General features: G+C 42.7%; 1 protein-coding gene across 5 annotated transcripts in view; it reads right to left on the bottom strand.

Moving 5' to 3' along the window:
- LOC149310323 (protein EFR3 homolog B) overlaps positions 1 to 20,691 on the bottom strand; it is a 136,123-nt gene that overhangs the window by 35,809 nt on the left and 79,623 nt on the right. For all 5 annotated transcript variants that reach the window (XM_089528723.1, XM_089528724.1, XM_089528725.1 and 2 more), the window contains 3 exons: positions 13,570 to 13,720; positions 9,776 to 9,897; positions 180 to 329 (listed from right to left, as the gene is read on the bottom strand). In XM_089528723.1, coding sequence (XP_089384849.1) covers positions 180 to 329; positions 9,776 to 9,897; positions 13,570 to 13,720 — 423 coding nt within the window. The remainder of the gene's footprint in view (positions 1 to 179; positions 330 to 9,775; positions 9,898 to 13,569; positions 13,721 to 20,691) is intronic.

Here is a 20,691-nt window from a genome sequence, read left to right as displayed (position 1 = left end):
TTAATAGAAAAAGTTGGGCATGGGAGTTCCCTGCCACCGCAGCCGTGGTGGTACCTCCTTGTGGGTCACCTTCTCCGCCAAGCCTTGTGATTTGGGTGGCATCCCTACAACTCCAGAATCTCATAGGAAGCCATTTTTGCAGCAGGAAAAGAACAGATGTGCACACACACGTATATCACCTTTCTGCTTCCTCCACATGTTGAAGGTTGAAAAGCAGAGAAGGGACAATCTTGTCCATGTGCTGAGGGTCCCAGATGTTGGCCTGCAGCTCATCGTTCACTGTCTTCCGGACCACCCCTTGCAGCCCTTTAATCCCGGACATCCGAATCCTTTTTTGAAAAATGGGAGAGGATGGAAGAGAAGAAAGTTGCATTTAGAAACCTTAACAGAAGATGGAGCCTGTCTCTTTCAATCTTTCCCTGTTTGCCTGGTTGTATGCGTTGAACCTTAAAGAATGCTAGATGCACATGCCATGGGAAGGGAAGAGGTCCAAGCTATCACACTTTGGACATACAGCTGACCTGCAGTATCAACAAATTCAAGCATCCAGGGCTTGAAAATATTCCAAAAATATACACATTCCAAGAAACAAACCTTGATTTTGCCATTTTATATAAGGAGCACCATTTCACTTAGCCCACTGTATATAAAGGGACTTAAGCATCCACAGATGTTGGTATCCACGGAGGGTCCTGGAACCAAACCCCAGCAGACACAGAGGACCCACCATACATCATGAGACTGTAAAGAACTGCCTTTTCAATCCCACATTTCAGTAAACCAGCCTTCTGTATTAGCATCTGTGTTAGCAGGAAGATGTTTGTAGACAGAACGGCCATTATCCACAAAACCATGGGCATAAAACTAACAAAGTCCCTCCCTAGGGTTTTGCAGGCATTACTATGATTTGTTAACAAATTCAAACATACCTGGCCTTCCAAACAGTTTTTCCATATCCATCCAGACCCTCATATACAGTGGGCCCTTGGTGTCTATTCTGGGGTTTGGTTCCAATCTAAGAGCTTGGAAAAGTTTTATTTTTTAACTAGAGTACCTCAAATCTCCAAGCCAGTGCAACAGTAGTCCCAAACCGGTGGTTTCCATTTCTGCAGCTGACCCTTGTGTGGCAATGCACACTTGCATCTGTATAGTGGTTTGTGTGTTGGACCAGAACCTTGGAGACCTAGGTTCAATTCCCTGCTCAGCCATGGAAACCCATTGGGTGACCTTTGACAAGTCACAATCTCTCAGCCAAACAGGAAAGCAAAAGCAAACCACCTCTGAACAATCTTTTGCCGAAAAAACCCTGGGATAGATTCGTTTGAGGTCACCATACGTTGGAAATAACTTGAAAGTGTGTAGCAACAACAATAAAGTCTTGCAAGCCCTTCTTATTCCAGCAGCCTGTCAAGGGAATTGACTGCAGTGGATGCATTGTTTTGTTTAAAAATATTCTGCATTTTAATGAATTTTAATGGTTTTCATTGCTTTTTCTTAAAACAATATTATATATAAGTATATATTTCTGATGTTTTTGTACCTTCATAATCTGTTCTGTTTTAAATATCGTGCAAACTGCTTTGCACCCCAATATTGAGAAAAGGATGGGGTATAAATAAAGTGATTGATTGATTGATTGATTGATTGCTGTGGCAGGGAACTCTATCGGATAATTACCAACTTCCATTAAGCAGTCCTTCCATTAACCTTCCATCTGAGCTTCCTGCCAAGTCAGTTTTCCTTTGGGATGCTCTCATCAGAGGGTTTTTTGAGAGAAAAGATTTCCGGTGTGGTTTGTCACGAAAAAGCCACATGGGATATATAGTCACAAGAAATATAATATGTATATGGATGTATTTGAAAGTAACATGACACAGCAAAAGCAATTGAAATGTCACATAGGTGTTGCATATGATGTAATTAGAAGGTCCTAAAAGCCAAGGACATATGTGGCAAGGATAAAGTGAAAAGGTGCAAATTGATATCACCTGAAAGTCATTGAGTGGACAGTAATGGATGATGCAATGTGAGGTAAAGATTGAGCCAAGTATTGTATGTCAATCATAATGTATGTACACGCCCAGGAGGTGGCAACTGTATAATGAATTGAGAGACAAATGTCTATATAAGCAATAATGTATGGCAATACTTTTTGTGGGTATTGAGGAGTATAGTAGTGTGAGTTTTGTGAGTAGTGAATTGTTTTTGTGCATAGTGTATATATTAGAATAAAAGTAGATCTTTAAAGAAGACTACTGTGTTGACTGGTGTATTGAGAGCTGAACAAGAACCAGCAGACTCCAGAGAAGATTGGAAGACATCTTCAGCCAATTCTCAGAGCTACTGGTCAAACTGGTTGTTCTTCCGCTAACCAGGGGGTGAGAGTGAAAGCCAGGAGAAGAGCTGCAACTCCCATCATCCCTAACATGGTTTACCATTGCTTTCTTCTGTGCAGAACGAAGAAGTGTTAGCTATGGTGCCATTGCTGTATTCTCTGAGATATTGTCTGACAGTGTTATCCCTTGCTACTGCTGCTGTCCAGGAGCTTTTTACCACATTTAGGCTGCATCTGCACTGCAGAAATCATCTACTGGGATTTGTAGCTTTGTGAGATATTCAGCCTTCTGTCAGAGAGCTCTGGGGCCACAGCAAATGACAAAATCCCAGGATTCCATAGCACTGAGCCATGACAGTTAAAGCGGTGTCGAACTGCATTATTTCTGCAAAAGCTGGTCTGATACGGGAGACCCTACGAAGCATCATCAGAAGGTGGTCAAGATGCCAAATTTATTAACAAGGAAGAGCACAAGGCAGCAGAGGCCGCAGCAGTTTGCTTTTGCCTGAGAGGATTGGGAAAAGCAAGGTTGCAAATCTTCCTGTCCTCCTCCCATCCTTGATGAGTGAATTGCAAGCAAACCAGTTTCCCACTTTAAAACCAGCTTGCACCAGTTTGCACCAGCAAGCCAAGGTCAAAGAGGGAAAGTGGGAAGAGAAAGAAAGAGAAACCGGGACATTTTAAAAGCAAAGGGTGAAAGTGAGATGGCAGACGATTAAGTGACACTGTCGCTACCGAAATGAGACAGCTGAAGGAAGTCTGAGAGCTGGAGGTCTCTCATTCACAGAATCATAGAGTTAGAAAACACCCCAAGGACCAGTCAGTCCAACCTCACTCTGCCATGCAGGAACTCTCAGTCCAAACATCCCTGACAGATGGCCATCCAGCCTCTGTTTAAAGATCTCCAAAGAAGGAGACTCCATCACTGTTGGAGAGTGCATCTTCCACTGTCAAACAGCTCTTACTGTCAGGAAGGTCCTCCTAACGTTGAGGTGGAATCTCTTTTCCTGGAGCTTGCATCCATTGCTCCGGGTCTTATTCTCTGGAGCAGCAGAAAACATTGCTCCATCCTCAATGTGACACCCCTTCAGATACTTAAACAGGGCTATCATATCACCTCTTAACTATCTCTTTTCCATACTAAACATAACCAACTCCCTCAGTCGTTCCTCATAGGACATGGTTTCCAGACCCATCACCATTTTAGTCGCCCTCCTTTGGACATGCTCCAGTTTCTCAACATCCTTTTTGAATTGTGGTGCCCAGAACTGGATACAGGATTATTCCAGGTAGGGCCTGACCAAAGCAGAATAGAGTGGCACTATGACTTCCCTTGATCTAGACACTATACTTTCATTGATGCAGCCTAGAATTGCATTTGCCTTGTTAGCTGCCGCATCACACTGTTGACTCATGTTCAGTTTATGGTCTACTTGGACTCCTAGATCCCTTTCACATGTAGTTTGATTCAGACAGGTGTCCCCCATAATCCTATATCTGTGCATTTTATTTTTCTGCCCTAAGTGCAATACCTTACATTTCTCTGTGTTGAAGTTCATTTTGTTAGCTTTGGCCCAGCTTTCTAATCTATTCAGGTCGTTCTGAATTTTGATCCTGTCCTCTGGAGTATTAGCTACTCCTCCTAATTTGGTGTCATCTGCAAATTTGATAAGTTTGCCTCCAATACTGTCATCCAAGTCATTGATAAAGATGCTGAATAGCAAACTGGGCCCAGGACAGAATCCTGTGGGACCCACTGGTCATCTCTCCAAGATTAAGAGGAGCCATTGCTGAGCACCCTTTGGGTCACCATGAGCCAAAACCAACTTGCTGGCAAATAACTAACAAAAACTAGGCAATTTTATCACGACAAAGGCAGGTAAAGTTATCCCTTTCCCTAACCGATGAATCCGTAACAGGCACAGGAAACATACATAATTGCTGCAACCAGCTGACGAATATTAGTCACGCTTTCTGTTGCTGTTTCCAAAGGGACCCCCTGATGTGCCGAGTTCAAATCCACCCCCAGAAAGCATTCCCCTGACCCTGTGCTCAGCTTTGTCGAGGGATGAGGACTGGCAATGAATATTCTTGGCAGGCTAATTATGGGACAGAGATTATTATTCGGGGAATAGCAGGAGCAGGTGGTGAATGCCACCCCAGCAGAAAAGCTGGTTTTTATCAAATGTGCTTCAGCACACAGAGGGAGGCTCAGGCGGCACAAAATCAGTCATCGTGCCTCCATTAACCAAAATTAGGCCTGGAGGGAGAACAAGTCATCCTCCCCCGTCAAAAGGAAGACGGAGATGCAGTTTGAATGGTCATGCTTGAATTTCAAATTCTTCTCTCGGCTGAGCGCTCTTGGAAGGGATCAAAAAGGAATGAAGGTGTCGATGGCCCGGGATGAAAGAGAAATGGAGGGATAACTAGGAAGATTGGAGAAGAGAAGAGATTCCCTAGCATCCATTTCCTTCAGCAGCTTCTCTCTATTTCTTTCTTTCTTTCTTTCTTTCTTTGGGTGCATCTGCACTGTAGAATGAATGCAGTTTGACACCACTTTAACTGCCATGACTAGATCCCACTGAAACCTGGGATTTGTATTTTGGTGAAGTATCGGCACTCTTTAGCATCAAAATCCATAGTTTGGTCCCCAAAACCTGCCCTCGACTTATAAATGAGGTCGACTTATTGTTGAGTATATACAGTACGTTTTAAAAACCATTCTCTGAAGATGCCAGCCACAGATGCTGGCAAAACATCAAGAATAAACTCTTTTAGAACATGGCCACATAGCCCAAAAAACCCACAAAAAGCCATGATTTTATACTGTTGGATGTGAGGTTTTTAATTGTTTTAAAAACTTTACTAAGTGTTTTTTCAATGGGTTCTCCTTGGGTCCCACTTTAGAGGAAGGGTGGCATACAAATGAAATAAGTAAATAAAATCAACAAATCTTGGCAAGAAATTCCTATCGTAGGCTCAGCCTAAGTCCGAATTGGTTTGAAGGTACACAAGAACCAAGAGATAACATCCCAGAGAGGAGCCAGCATGATGTACTTCGAATATTAAATATCTGAATACTGAATTGGATTAAGAGACAAGGGTTCGAATTCCTCCTCAGTCACTGAAACGTATTGGGTGGCCTTTGGCATTTCTCACTTTTTCTTAGGTGGAGAGGAAGACAGTAGCAAACCTGCTCTGGAGAAATCTTGTCAAGACAATCCCATGAAAAATTCACGTTATGGTCAAAATAAGTCAAAATTGCCTCAGAGACAGACAACCGTGTGGTCTCTTCCGACTGTATGATTCATACAAACAAACAGAGATAACAAACTCTCATCATAATTAGGATTATGATTCAGGGTGCAGATCTAATAGGATTAAAGTTAAAAATATCAACATGTCAGAATCACATTTAAGAACAATGTGAGGCTTCTAACAAGTCACCAGAAGTTATGAGATAATAGCATAATGCCTTCAGCACCGTGCAAAAAGATAACATCCTAAAAATATACCCCAAAGCCTTCACACTGTTATTTACAGTGCCATAAGAGAAAGTCCTAAAAATACCTGCCCAGCTTCTGCACAAACAAATGGCATCCCTATCTTGGTGCGGATATGATAAGTCTGTATTTTTAGGACATTATCACTTGGCGCTGAAAACAAGAGCATGGAGACTGCGTATTCTCTTTTCAGAATATTATCATTTGTAGAGTAGCCCTGGATGCTTGGATGCCATTAAAGCCACTGTGTTGTTATACAACTGACCCACTGCAGCCACCGATTCTGCATCCACAGCTTGAAAATAATTAAAAAATGATAATTTCCAAAAAGCAAATCTTGATTTTGCCATTTGATATAAGGGATGCTGTTTTACTATGGCACTGTAAATAATAATAATAATAATAATAATTATTATTATTATTATTATTATTATTATTATTATTATTATTATTATTTGGTGGCTCCACTCCACCAAATGCATCTGAGGAATTAGACTGAAGTCTATGAAAGTTCATGCTGCCAATTTCTTTCTTTTAGTTAGTTTCAAAGGTGCTACAAGATCTCTTTGCATACTGATTCTACAGACTAACATGATTATATCTTTGAATAATAATAATAGTAATAATAATTCTTTCCTGCCTCTCCTCAAGGCTCAAGTGTCAAGAAATGCAACATGGGATATGCAGTTATAGAAATAAAATATGTATGTGAGAAGCAAAATGACGAAGCATGTATAGACAGAAAAATCACACAGGTGTAAAAGATGATCTAATTTGGAAGTCTTGGGAGCCAAGGACACATTTTGGAATGAATATTGGCAACACCTGAGACTTGTTTCATGGACAAGATAATCAGATCATATTCATGGCTTGGACTTGAGTCTGGGGTGAACAAAGTCAACCAATCATGTGAATGTACACACCCAGTGGGTGGCAGCTAACAATAGCTATAGTAATTGCCAGTTTTGTTAATGTGATGCTGGTTGTTGTGGATGGTTGTGGTTGATTGGTAGAAAGAATTGTGGTAGGATAGTTGGGCACATTCTGAGAGCAAGAATTGTAACTGTATATAGTGTATAGTAGAATAAAATAGTACTTTTGTTTAAGACTACAAAGTCGTTTGGTGTCTTGAGTGAAAACAACAAGAGTCAGCAAATCCTGATGGTGTTGGAGACATCGGAGGAAGAAGAGTGAGAAAGCCTGAAGAGGTTTGTCAGGGTCTTCAGCTTATTCTCAGAAACTCTGCTGCTTTAGAAGAAAGCAATAACCACTGGCCAAAACTGGTCAGCTCAGCTTCATTAACTTGCTGGTGAGTTACAGCCTGAGGTGAAGTGCAATAACTCCCATCATCCCTGACATCAAGGTGGAGTGGGTCTGTGTGTTATGTGCCTTCAAGTAATTTGTAACATATGGCAATCCTAAGGCAATCCTATCATGGGGGTTTCTTGGCAAGATTTGTCATTGTCTTCCCCTAAGGATGAGAGAGGGTGACTTGCACAAAGCCATCCATTGAGTTTCATGGACAAGTTGGGAATCGAACCCTAGTCTCCAGAGTCATAGTCCAACGCTCAAACCACTATGCCATGCTGGATCTCAGGGTGCAGCATGTCAAAACACAAAACACATAATCCCAAGGTTAAAATACAATATTATAAAGCCATTAAAGTACACTCATAAAACCTCATATAAGTTTAGTCCAGTCAGATGGGATTAGGTTGGCAACTGGCAGCCAGAGGACTTTTTCTTCAACCAGCCCAAAACTCTGGAATGAGCTGCATGAAAAAGATTCGAAAGCTGAAAACACTGTCTGACTTTAAAACAGCATGGAAGACCAGCCTCTTCCATCAGGCTTATCCAGATGGTATTTAAACTGTGAATTTTAAATGCGGATTGTTTTAATATGTGTGTATGTTATTCATCATTTTAATATGATGTGTCTGTTTTAACTGATGTTGTTTTAACTGATGTTGTTTATTGGCTCATTGTTGTGGTCCCCCGTCTCCATCCACGGGGAGAGGTGGGTAAGAAATAGAATATATATGTTTAATGATTTAAAATTGGCTGGGTAGGCCTGCCAGAAGAGATATGTCTTTATCTTTAATGCTGGTTTTAAATGTAGTCAGGTTTTTTGGCTGTTATATATCTTACAGCTGGTCATCCCAAAAGGATTTGACCATCCACGGATTTTGGTATCCATTGAGGAAGGGGGGGGGGGGATCCTGAAATCAAGCCCCAGCAGATACCAAGGGAACCATTGTATTATAAAAATTTGTGACACGCTGTTGCAATGTGTCTAGTTAACTCTAACTTATGGTGACCCTATCACAGGGCTTTCCTGACAGGATTTATTATTCTGAGGTGGTTTCCCATTGCCTTCCTTTGGTCACTGCAGGGAGAAGAAGGAAATACTGAGCAAAACCACACATACACCAGGCAAATGGTCAACCTCTGGCAGAGTTGCACTCTCCTAGAGAGAATGCATTAGTCCAAACAGCAAATAGTCAATCCTGCAAAAGACAAAGCTGCAAATGTGGCAGGCCAACTCTACTTTTGAATTCTACTAAGCACAGAGTTAACTTACGTCTGCGTATGCAGAGAAGTGACCAGTGGGGTGTCCAGTGGGTCTCTGTCCTGAGCCCAGTGCTATTCAACATCTTTATCAATGACTTAGATGACAGAATTGGGGACATGGACAGATATAGGATCCTGGGGGACACCTGGCTTAAGGAAACTACATGTGAAAGAGATCTGGGAGTCCAAGTAGATCAGAAGTTGAACATGAGTCAACAGTGCAATGCAGCAGCTAAAAAGGTCAATGCAATTCTAGGCTGTATCAATAGCAGTATAATGTCTCAGTCAAAAGAAGTAATAGTGCCACTCCATTCTGCCTTGGTCAGGCCCCACCTGGAATAATACTGTGTCCAGTTCTGGGCACCACAATTTAAAAAGGATGTTGAGAAACTGGAGGGTGTCCAAAAGAGGGCAACCAAAATGTTGAAGGTTCTGGAAACCTGCCTTATGAGGAAAGACGAAGGGAGCTGGGGGTGTATAGTCTGGAGAAAAGAAGGTTAAGAGGTGACATGATAGACCTGTTTAAATACTTAAAGGGATGTCACACTGAGGAGGGAGCAAGCTTGTTTTCTGCTGCTCCAGAGACTAGGACACAGACCAAAGGATGAAAAGTAGAGGAAAAGAGATTCCAGCTCAACCTTTGGAAAAACATCCTGACAGTAAAAGCTGTTCAACAGTGGAATCTCCTCCTTTGAAGAGTTATAAACCTTTGCTCAATGGCCTCTGTCCCAGGGAGTGCTTTGATTGAGAGTTCCTGCATGGCAGAATGGGGCTGGACTGGATGGCCCTTGGAGTCTCTTCCAACTCAATGACTCTATAGCCCTTATCACACGAGCAAAAATTGAAGTTATCCCAGGGTCAATGTGAAGGCAATGTGAAGGCAATGCAGGGGAAATCATGGGGTTTCAATCAGGAGCCATCTTAAACACAATTGGGGGTCATTCCAGAATCATTCCCGGGTTAGGTAAAGTTTCAAGTTTGTTTATCACACGACGCCAAGTGCAATCAAGAGCCATCCTAAACACAATCAGGGGTCATTCCAGGGTTAGGGAAATTTGGGGGGGGGGGGGGGGAAGGATTTACCTAACCCTGGAATGACCCTGGAATGACCCCCAATTGTGTTTAAGATGGCTCCTGATTGAAACCCCATGATTTCCCCTGCATTGCCCACACACTGACCCTGGGATAACTTCACATTTTGCTTGTGTGATAAGGGCCTATGATTCTATGCCACTAATGGAATGCCAGGCATCTTTTGTCCACAATGCAGAGACTAATGAGCATTCCTCACAATCCTACAAAAAACCCAGGAGGGCCTTCAGAGACCTCTGAAACCCATCAGTTTGCACCCACCAGCCATACTCACTTTGTCCGGATGTCCATGTCGTCGTGGCTTGAGTGGCACATTTCGCTGAAGCGGGAGACGAAGAAGTCGTAGCTCCTGTGATAGGAAGGGGTGTCTTCCTCAATGTTGGCAAACTTCACGAACTGCAACAGGGAGAAAGAAACAAAAATGGAGTGGTGGGGGCAGAGTATGGCAGAACAGGGGGCAAGAGGGAAAACATATTAAAATGATGCACTCGGACACGGTTGCAACCCAGACTCACTTGGAATGGACATTTAAAAAGCAAGGAAAAAGTAGTTAAGAGCTGCAGCCATGCTGCAAAAATAAAGCAATTTGACATCACTTTAACTTAGTGTTATGGAATATTGGGATTTATAGTTTGTGGTAAACCAGAAAGAAAAGGCTCACAAAACTCCAAGTCTATAAATATACATATCCTATCCTACACAATCTTTCCTAATTCCTCTTCTCTTCTTACATATTCTTCTTTTCTTTCACATCCATTCCCATCTCTTCTAACTCTCTATCTTTCTACCTTTCTATCTTTCCCATCTCACATTATCCATCCCGTATCTCCTCTTACTTTACTCCTTTCTTTTCTTCCTTTCTATCAATCAACTATTGATGAAGATGTAATGAAGTATAATTGATACTGGCGGCAATGTGATACAGCCAGCCCTCCTTATCGATGGGTTTTTCATCCATGGATTCAAGCATCAACAGCTTGAAAATATTTTATATATATATATATATTCCAAATAGCAAACCTCAATTTTGCCATTTTATATAAGGAACACTATTTTGCTATGCCACTGTATTTAATGGGATTTGGGCATCCATGGATTTTTGTATCCATGGGGATCCTGGGACCAAACCCCAGCGGATACCAAGGGCCCACTGTATAAGAGAATTGTAACTGATACTATTACGGTTGAATTGATGTAGATGTGATGTGAGGTTTTTATAATACTTTATTGATGTGCATGTTTGTGTATTTGTGTGCACTGGCTGACATTCTGAATAAAAGAAAGAAAAGAAAGAAAACCTACAAATTTCTGAATTCCATAGCATTCATTAATAACAGTTCAAGTGGTTTCAAACTGCATTATTTCTGAAGTGGAGATGCGGCCCTGGAAATTTTTTGCACAGACTTGCAAGGATTTTTGCTGCCAAGAAAAGAGGAGGGGAGAGCAATGCATGCAGCAAGGCATTCAAGAATGAGGAGAGGGGAAAGGCTGGCATCATATTAACCCATCATATTGACTAATATTATTCTATTTTATATATGCCTGACTTGCCCATAGCTCATGACCCAAGGGAGCTTGCAACCTGGCCTAAAACAAAACAGAGCTCAAGTAACCCCAATCATTTCAAATACTGAAGAACATTTTAAAAAGAAAATCAAATAAGCTGCTGTATTCAAACCAAGCACTGAGTCGAAACCCTCATTTATTTTAATTTACTTTCCGCCTTTCTCACACTGGAGAGGATTTAAAGCATGAATTAAAAGGAAATACAGTGAAAAATCAATCATTCATGGCACTGAAGAATAACTTTAATAAACTATCGTATTAAAACTACAATTCTACAGTTCCAAAGGAGTCTGTGAACAGTTCTTACCACTAAGAAATTCTTCCTAAGGTTTGGCCAAAATGTCCTTTTTTTGCAGTTTGAATCCATTGGGTCTTATTCTCTGGAGCAGAAGAGATCAAGTATGCTCCGTTTTTTATCTAACACAGACGTTCAGATATATATGCTCCTCCCTCCCTAACTGTCATCTTTCTGCCTGTGAGGGAGAGAATAGGCTGGCCCAGTTCCACCAGGGCTAGCCTGAAGAAGAAGAGCCCTCCCTCCGGTCCATCTGCCTTGGTCCAGGCCTCAGAGGGAGAGAGGAATGCTGGACCTGATTCCCTCCCTCCCTCACCATTCCCTTCTCCTTTTGTGTCGTGTCTTTTAGATTGTAAGCCTGTGGGCAGGGAACTGTCTGTTATCCCCTCTATTGTAAACCGCTCGGATTCCCAGTGATTGGGCGGTATATAAATAAAACCTATTATTATTATTATTATTATTATTATTATTATTATTATATAAAGAAGGTTATAGTGTATTAGACTGGCAACATGGTGAAATGGTTTGAATGTTGGACTAGGGCTTTGGGAGACCTTGGTTCGAATCCTCATTCACCCATCAAAACTATAAGGAAGCTGTAACCTCTCAGACTCAAGCTCCATCTGCACTGCAGAATTAATGCAGTTTGACTCTGCTTTGAGTGCCACTGAGTGGAATCCTGGGATTTGCAGTTTGTTGTGGCACCCGTGCTCTCTAACAGAAAAGGCTAAATATTGCATAAAAGTACCACTCCCAGAATTCCATAGCATTGAGCCATCAGCAGCTAAAGTGGTGTCAAACTGCACTAATGCTGCAGTGCAGATACAGCCTAAGAGAAAAGCAAAGATGGTAAACCTCTTCTGAAGAAATCTTGCCAAGACAACTCTAGGATAGGGTTGCCCTAGGTTGGAGTGGACTTGAATATACATAACAAGAAGAAGATAGTATAACAGAGAATATGTTCTAGTGTTCTGAGTGTTGGAGTAGGACTCCGAGAGACCCGGGTTCAAATCCCTGATTAGCCATGGAAACCCCACTGGATTACCTTGAGAACGTCATACTCTCTCAGCCTCAGAGGAAGGAAAAAGAAAGAAGAAATCCAGGATATGTTGCCTGAATCCCATTTGGGGGGAAAGTCAGGATATATATCCAATAAATCAATAAATACAGTGGCCCCTTGGTATCGGTGGGTTTTCGTTTCAAGATTCCCTGTGGATAGCAAAATCCATGGATGCTCAAGTCCAATTAGTTACAATGGCATGGTAAAATGGTGATATAAAATGACAAAATCATAGTTTGCTTTTTTGAAGTTATATTTTAAAAAATATATATTTTCATGCTTGAATCCATGGATAAAAAAATTCTGTGAACAAGGAAGGTTGACTCTAATAAAAATAATACTGTGCCACTTCTCTATCCTCTCTTTTCCAGCCTGAACGTCCCCAAACCTGCTTTATTCCATTGCAGCCGAATTCAACATGATTTTGCCCCTCTCTTCTATGGCTATAGTCTATCTAAACTATACCCTCCATCCCCTTTGATCCCTCTTGCTGCAAGGTTAAGGGTTGGCATGAGCTGAAACCAAAGCATGGGCAGAAGGAGTTATCTTAGAACTTGTGGTTTTTAATGAGGTCCACGGAAGGCTCCAAGCAGCCCGCGGCACGTTCCTTTTTTAAAAGAACTATATCACTGGTCCTCATTGTCTGGGCTTTGGTCTGGCGCCAGACATTCAAAGAGCAGACAAAGAGCAGCTCAAAATATCTTCTCTTTGCAAATGCCAGAACATTTTGTACAGCCCCAAGACTTTCTAGGGGGGAAAGTGGACTGAGATATACAGCTGGCCCTCCACATTTGTGGCTTTGACTTTTGTGGCTTTGATTATTTGTGGTTTTGATTAATATGTTCTTTCAAGGAATCTCTTGGTCCTCCAGCACAACTCTGCTAGAAGTTGACCATAGAGTTGTGCTGGAGAACCTAGAAGTTTCTAGCGTTCCCATGGCACTGAACCAAGGCAGTTAAAGTGGTGTCCAACTCCATTCCTTCTGCTGTGCAGATGCAGCCCCAATGGTTTGCCACAGCTAAGCGGGGATTTGAACTCTGGTCTCTCTGAATTCCCAGTCCAACACTCAAACCACTACACCTCACACTGGGAGAAAGTTGGGACATAATCAATGAATTAGTTGGTTGACTGATTGATTAACTCTCACCGAGTTGGTGCCCAGGATTTGCAGATCGGGCTTCTCCGACTCTAGGAGCTTAGCCACCATTTTCAAGAAGCTTTCCACAAAAAGGTTTATGCTTTGGCAATGGCAAGCCATCAGCAACTGATCCAAGGCTTCCATTGCAATGCAGACATACCTGGAGAAGAGGAGAAAGAAAGAGAATGGGAGGTTGAGAGAGAAAGATGGAGAAACCAAGGGTCTCTAAGGAGAGGACATTCCACAGTGGGGGTGCCACAAATGAGAAAATTACCAGCTTGGTAGATGGAGGGAATGCGGTAGACATAGCCTATCTTGATTTCAGTAAGGCCTTTGACAAGGTCCCCCATGAGATTCTTGCAAACAAACTAGTGAAATGCGGACTAGACAAGGCAACTGTTACATGGATTTGTAACTGGTTGACCGGCCGAAGCCAAAGGGTGCTCAACAATGGCTCCTTTTCATCCTGGAGGGAAGTGACCAGTTGGGTCCCACAGGGCTCTGTCCTGGGTCCAGTGCTATTCAACATCTTTATCAATGACTTGGATGAAAGAATAGAGGGCACGCTTATCAAATTTGTAGATGACACCAAATTAGGAGGAATAGCTAATATCCCAGAGGAGTGGATCAAAATTCAAAATGACTTTAATAGACTAGAAAGCTGAGCCAAAGCTAACAAAATGAACGTCAACAGGGAGAAATGTAAGATACTGCACTTAGGCAGGAAAAGTGAATTGCATATATATATATGCAATTCACTTTTCAATTCACATATATATAGGATGGGGGTTCATTTATCAATGTTGTTTCATTTATTAGATATTAAGATGATTGTAGTTATGTATGTGAGGAGCCAACGTTATATAGTGGTCTGAGCCTACAACTCTGGAGAGCAGGGTTCGAAACCCACTACCCTTGGGCAAGTCACATATTCTCAGCCTCACAGCATGGCAACTGCAGTCTCCTACTGAAGAAATATGCCAAGAAAACCTCATGATAGGTTTGCCTTAGGGTCGCCATAAGTCAGAAATGACTTGAAGGTACACAAGAACAACAACAACAACCGTTATGTGTGCACCATGCATGGATGTTATAAGGTAAGGATCTTTCAGGGAAAATGCAATGTTGGGAGTGAGTGGAGACTGGTGGAATATCTGCGGAGATTTTGCAAAAGGCTCGTGACAGTCAGGGATGAGTATGGGTTGAGTTTGCAAAATTTGGATTAGGCGTCTGCAGGGATTAGGAGTTAGTCAGTGAGGTTTAGGAGCTTGAGAGGTTAAAATACTTAGGCTACATCTACACTGTAGACTTAATTCAGTTTGACTCCGCTTTCACCACCGTGGATCAATGTGATGGAATCCTGGTGTTCGTAGTTTCATGAGATATTTCGCCTTCTCTGTCAGGAAGCTTTGGTGCCACAGCAAACTACAAATCCAATCGAATGAAGCCATGACAGTTAAAGTGGTGTCAACCTGCATTAATACTCCAGTGTAGCAGCAGCTGTAGAATCAGAGTTAGCTAGGAGATAAGCATGCGAGAGAGGCTTCAGATGCGACTTATATGTATTAAATAATTAACCTGTCATGCTACATTCAAATTCTGTTTAATAAATCATAAAAATACATCATTATTTTTGCATTATGTGCTTTTGCCTCCAGGAACGCTACGTATTGGAAAAATGAGTTCAGACGCAACGTCTGTGGTGGCAGCAGTTAATAAAGAGGGGGGGGGTGTCCGGCGGAGACAGAAGACAAAAGAAAGTCACAGCGGTGGGAAGATGGGAGTCCTCACCTTGGTGTCAGGGGTGGGGATAAAGGAGAGCCCTTAAACATGACTTTGAATTGGTATATTTTGAAGAATGTATTAAATGAGTATACTTTGTTTTATAGTATTGCATTTTAATTGTTGGTTTTATGCGTCTGTTTTTTTAAAATTGCATTTTGTATTTTAACATGTTGTACCTCGCCTCAACCCTTGATGAGAAGCAGGAAAGAAACAACAACAATAATAATAATAATAATAATAGTTATAATATTTGATGGCAGTGTTTGGGAAAATTGAGATCCATACAGTTGGTGGCAGGAGAGGGATAGGCAGAAAATTCAGTGTCTTCCAGCAAACCTGTAAGGAGTGTGTGTGTGTGTGTGTGTGTGTGTGTGTGTGTGGTCAACCGTCCTTATGCACGGATTTTTTTATCCACGATTCAAGCATCCATGGCTTGAAAATTTTCAAAAAAAGTATAAATTCTTAATAGCAACCCTTGATTTTCCATTTTATTTAAGGGACACCATTTTGGTCTGCCTTTATATTTAATGGGACTTGAGCATCCACGGATTTTGTTATCCATGGGGAATCCTGGAACCAAACCCCAGCTGATAACAAGGTCTCTCTCTCTCTCTCTCTCTCTCTCTCTCTCTCTCTCTCTGTGTGTGTGTGTGTGTGTGTGTGTGTGTGTGTGTATAGATGAAGAGGTGCTCCTTATCACTGTTTCTGCACCCTTCCTGCCAGATTTTCAATTTAGACTCTGCAGTTTTCAGTGCAGGTAATAAACCAAACTTTTCCAACTGAAGACTTTCCAGGTAGGAGCTGCAAAACATCCCCCTTGGCCTTGGATCAACGATGGTTTGATTCCAGTGTCAATTTAGCAACAGCATTTACATACGTATACTACTTATCAGTTAACTCAGCACTCTCTAACTGGTTTACAATCTGTAAGCCAATTGCCCCCAACAAGCTGGGTATATATTTAACTGACCTATGAAAGGATGGAAGGCTGAGTCAAGCTTGGAGCTCTCCTTGGGATCAAACTCACAACGTTGTGGCTGCAATTTAAAGCACAACTTTTTACAAGGAGCTGCTGAAGATTAATCATTGCATCCCAGTCTGTAAAAATGCAGGGTTGCAGACTGCTTTTATTATTTTAAAAGTCTTTTGAAACCTGGCGCTGGAGAAGAATTCTATGGATACCAGGTAGGGATAAAATGGCTCTCGGAGCACATCAAGCCTGAACTTTCCTGAACTCAAACTGTTGTACTTTGGACTTACTATGAGATATATGCCTCATTTTAATCCTGAGTAAAGTGGAAGGCACACAGCTACAGAATTTCTTTATCTTTTGTTGTGGTTGTGTGCCTCCAAGTCATTTTGGACTTATGGTGAATCCAAGACAAACCTAAGGTACTGAACTTAGGTAGAAAAAATGAAATGCAGAGATATAAGATGGGGGACACCTGGCTTAAGGAGACTCCATGTGAAAGGGATCTAGGATTCCTAGTAGATAACAAGCTGAACGTGAGCCTACAGTATGACGCGGCAGCTAAAAAGGCCAATGCAATTCTAGACTGCATCAACAGAAGTATAGATCAAGGGAAGTAATAATGCTACTCTATTCTGCTCTGGTCAGGCCTCACCTGGAATAATACTGTGTCCAGTTTTGGGGATGTTGAGACCAAAGGAGGGTGACTAAAATGATAAAGGGTCTGAAAACCATGAAGCCCTATGAGGAACGACTCAGGGAGCTGGGGATGTTTAGCCTGGAGAAGAGAAGGTTAAGAGGTGATATGATAGCCCTGTTTAAATATTTGAAAGGATGTCACATTGAGGAGGGAACAAGCTTGTTTTCTGCTCCTCCAGAGAATAGGTCAATGGAGCAATGGATTCAAATTACAGAAAAAGAGATTCCAGCTCAACATTAGGAAGAACTTCCTACAGTAAGAGCTGTTCAACAGTGGAAGGTGCTGCTATCTCAGAGAGTGTTGGAGTCTCCTTCCTTGGAGGTCTTTAAACAGAGGCTGGATGGTCATCTGTCGGGGATGCTTTGATCAAGAGTTCCTGCATGGCAGAAGGGGGTTGGACTATGATTCTATGGTTCTATTATGGGGTTTTCGTGGCAGGTTTCTTGATAGGTTTGCCATGGACATCCTCTGCATCTGAGGGAATGTGACTTGCCCAAGGTCACCAAGTGGGTTCCCGTGGCTGAGGCAGGATTTGAACCCTGGTCTCCAGAGTCATAGTCTAACATTCAAACCACTACACCACGCTGTCTCTACGAAACATAAAACGAATTTCAGGTTTAGACTTGGGACCCATCACCAAGAGCTCTCACTGTGTATTCCAAAATTCAAAACACTTCTGGTCCCAAGTATTTCAGGTAAGGGAAACTCAACCTGCACAATCAAAACAACCTGCAAGCAAAGTTGCACATTTTCTTGGTCTCAGTAGTAGCATGAGGGAAGATAAACTATATTCACAGCATTTTGCAAAACCTGAGCCCTGGGGTGACATTGAGCCTTTGTCTTGGATGCTCAAAATGAAAGACAGAAATGTGTAAACTGAGAGCAAAATTCCCCAGAGGGGCAGAAACGCAAACAAATAAACTTGGGCTTCCATTTAACAAAGACCAGGGGGACCCATGCTCTGTTCCCCAGACGCTGCAATTGACGTCAATGGAAGACGCAGTGCCTTGCACTTTTCTTGGGGTTCAAGCGAGCCAAAAGGGAAAAAGAAATCACCTGTCAGAAGACCAGGGAGAAAAAGAAATGGAGCGCTCATTCGGAAATCTGGCCTCTTTTCAAGATAAATACACCACTGCCGGTCTTTAAAGAGGCTGAATTACGAGGGTCACTCAACAAGTACTTAGCCTCACTGCCCGATGGTGCTGCTGTTACAAAAGAGTTTTACCATTGTGCAGTACATTCTTTTAGAAGCCTACTGTCAAAGTTTCAGTCAATTCCCTTCATTTGTTTTGTTTTGATAGCCTTTGGAAGCGAGCGTTTCGGTCGGTTTTACAAAAATGGAAAAAGAGCAATATCGTTTGGTGATTCGATTCTTGTTTTTCGAAGAGAAAACGCGCAGCGAAATCAAAGAGCGCTTGGATGCTGTGTACGGTGACTCTTCTCCTTCGATGGCGACCATCAAGAATTGGTTCAATGAGTTTGTTCATGGCCGCAAGTCGGTTTTTGATGAGCCACGCCCAGGTGCCCCGAAAACGGCTACTACGCAGGAAAATGTAAAAAAAAATCCACGATCTCGTGTTGGCAGACTGCCGATTGAAGGTTCGCGAGATAGCTGAGACTGTAGGCATTGCAGAAGGAATGGTGGATCGTATTTTACACGAAGAACTGGGCATGAGAAAGCTGTCGGTGCGATGGGTGCTGTTCCACCACGACAACGTGCCAGCTCACACCTCCACGGTCATGGCCAAATTGGTCGAATTGGGCTACGAATTGCTGCCCCATCCACCATATTCCCCAGATTTGGCCCCTTATGACTTCTTTTTGTTTCCAAACCTGAAAAAGTCACTCGCCGGGAATAGATTTGGGTCAAATGAGGAGGTCATCGCCGCCACAGAGGTCTATTTTGCAGACCTCAGGAAAACGTATTTTTCAGACGGGTTGAAAAAGTTGGAGCCTCACTGGGCCAAGCGCATCAAGCTAAAAGGAGACTATGTTGAAAAATAAATTGCCACTTTTCCAAAATTTTTGTTTTTCTTTTGTAGGCTAAGTATTTATTGAATGACCCTCGTATATCTTTCTCTGTTTCTTTAGAATAGGCAAAGTGTGGCCAGGATTGTTTTCCAACCCCAGGGTACCCCAAGTCTCAGAGATTGCCCCCCAAATATCTCCAAATGTGCTTTAGTGAGCAGCATATTAAACAAACAAATATATAAATCTGAAACATTCCCTATCCAAAAAAGAAAACTGCCACCACTATCTACAAAAAAAGAGGAAGCAGAATGTTCTCGTGTGCCTTCAAGTTTTTTTCCGATTTACGGCAACCCCAAGGCAAAGTTATCACGGGGTTTTCTTGACAAGATTTGTCCAGAGGTGGTTTTGCCATTGCCTCCCCTGAGGCTGAGAGAGTGTGACTTGCCAAAGGTCACCCAGTGGGTTTCATGGCCGAGGCTGCATGATAACTCCCTTCTCCAATTCTCCAGTTATAAGCTGCAAATTAAATATATAGTCAATAATGGTCCATTCTCTTGAACTAACCTTCTCTTCTCCAGGTGAAACACACCCAGCTCCCTAGAGAAGAGAAGGCTAAGAGGGGACATGATAGCCGATTTAAAATATTTGAAGGGATGTCATATCGAGGATGGGGCAAGCTTGTTTTCTGCTGGCAAAAGGGGGTGGACTGGATGACCCTTGGGGGCATCTTCAAAGTCTAGGATTAATACTGAGGATGGAGCAAACTTGTTTTCTGCTGTTTCAGAGACTGTGAGGCTCAACAGACCGCCATTAAGGCCAGCCTGAGGGCAAAGTCAGGGCATGGCACCCACATGACGCATGAACCGGCTCCGCTCCCAGCCCAGCGTAACGCCGCACACTGCTCCACATGGCACATAGCATCACAGTGCTCCTCTGGTGCTGCATCTACATGGCACAGTGCCAAAGGAGTGTGGAAAAGCCATGCACAATTGGCTGTAATGCCCTTTCCAAGGTGCAAAAGGAGCCGCTTTTTGCAGCTCTTTTTTGCACCACAAAAAGGAGAAATCAGGGCTGCACTGCCCCGATTCAGCGCTAAAAGGGGTTGCCTGTCAAGTCCCTAAAATGCAGAACAGTGGATTCACACTACAGTCTGCCCTTCCCTTACGTGCGGGATCTGTTCCGTACCCTCTGCATAAGGGGAATTCCACGTATGCTCGAGCCCCATTTAAATGAATGGGGCTCATGCATGTGGTGCCATGGTGGTGTGTGTGTGCCATGGGCGCACGCACCATTACCCCTTATGGGGCATGCTGCCCCTTTTCCCAGCGCAGCTTTCAGCGTATGCAGAAAGTCGCATAAGGCATGTCCACATATGACACGGGTGCATTGTATAGGAAAAGAGATTCACCCTAAACATTAGGAAGAACTTCTTGATGGTCAAATCTGTTTGACTGTTGAAGACACTCCTTGGAGGGTGGCAGAGTTTCCTTTTTGAAGGTTCTTAAATTGAGGCTGGATGGCCACCTGTCAGGAGTGTTTGGATTGTAACAGGAGCCCTGGTGGCACAGTGGTTAAATGCCTGTACTGCAGCCACTCACTCAAAACCACAAGGTTGCCAGTTCAAGACCAGCAAAAGGGCTCAAGCTTGACTCAGGCTTGCATCCTTCCGAGGAGGGAGCTCAAATGAATACCCAGACTGTTGGGG

Source organism: Sceloporus occidentalis, unplaced genomic scaffold (assembly GCF_023333645.1).
Source record: "Sceloporus occidentalis isolate IW3139 unplaced genomic scaffold, rSceOcc1.0.p SCAF_6, whole genome shotgun sequence".
In the NCBI taxonomy this organism is placed as follows: Eukaryota; Metazoa; Chordata; class Lepidosauria; order Squamata; family Phrynosomatidae; genus Sceloporus; species Sceloporus occidentalis.
Note: the sequence above shows the minus strand (reverse complement) of the source record. Positions and strands in the feature narration are given on the sequence as shown.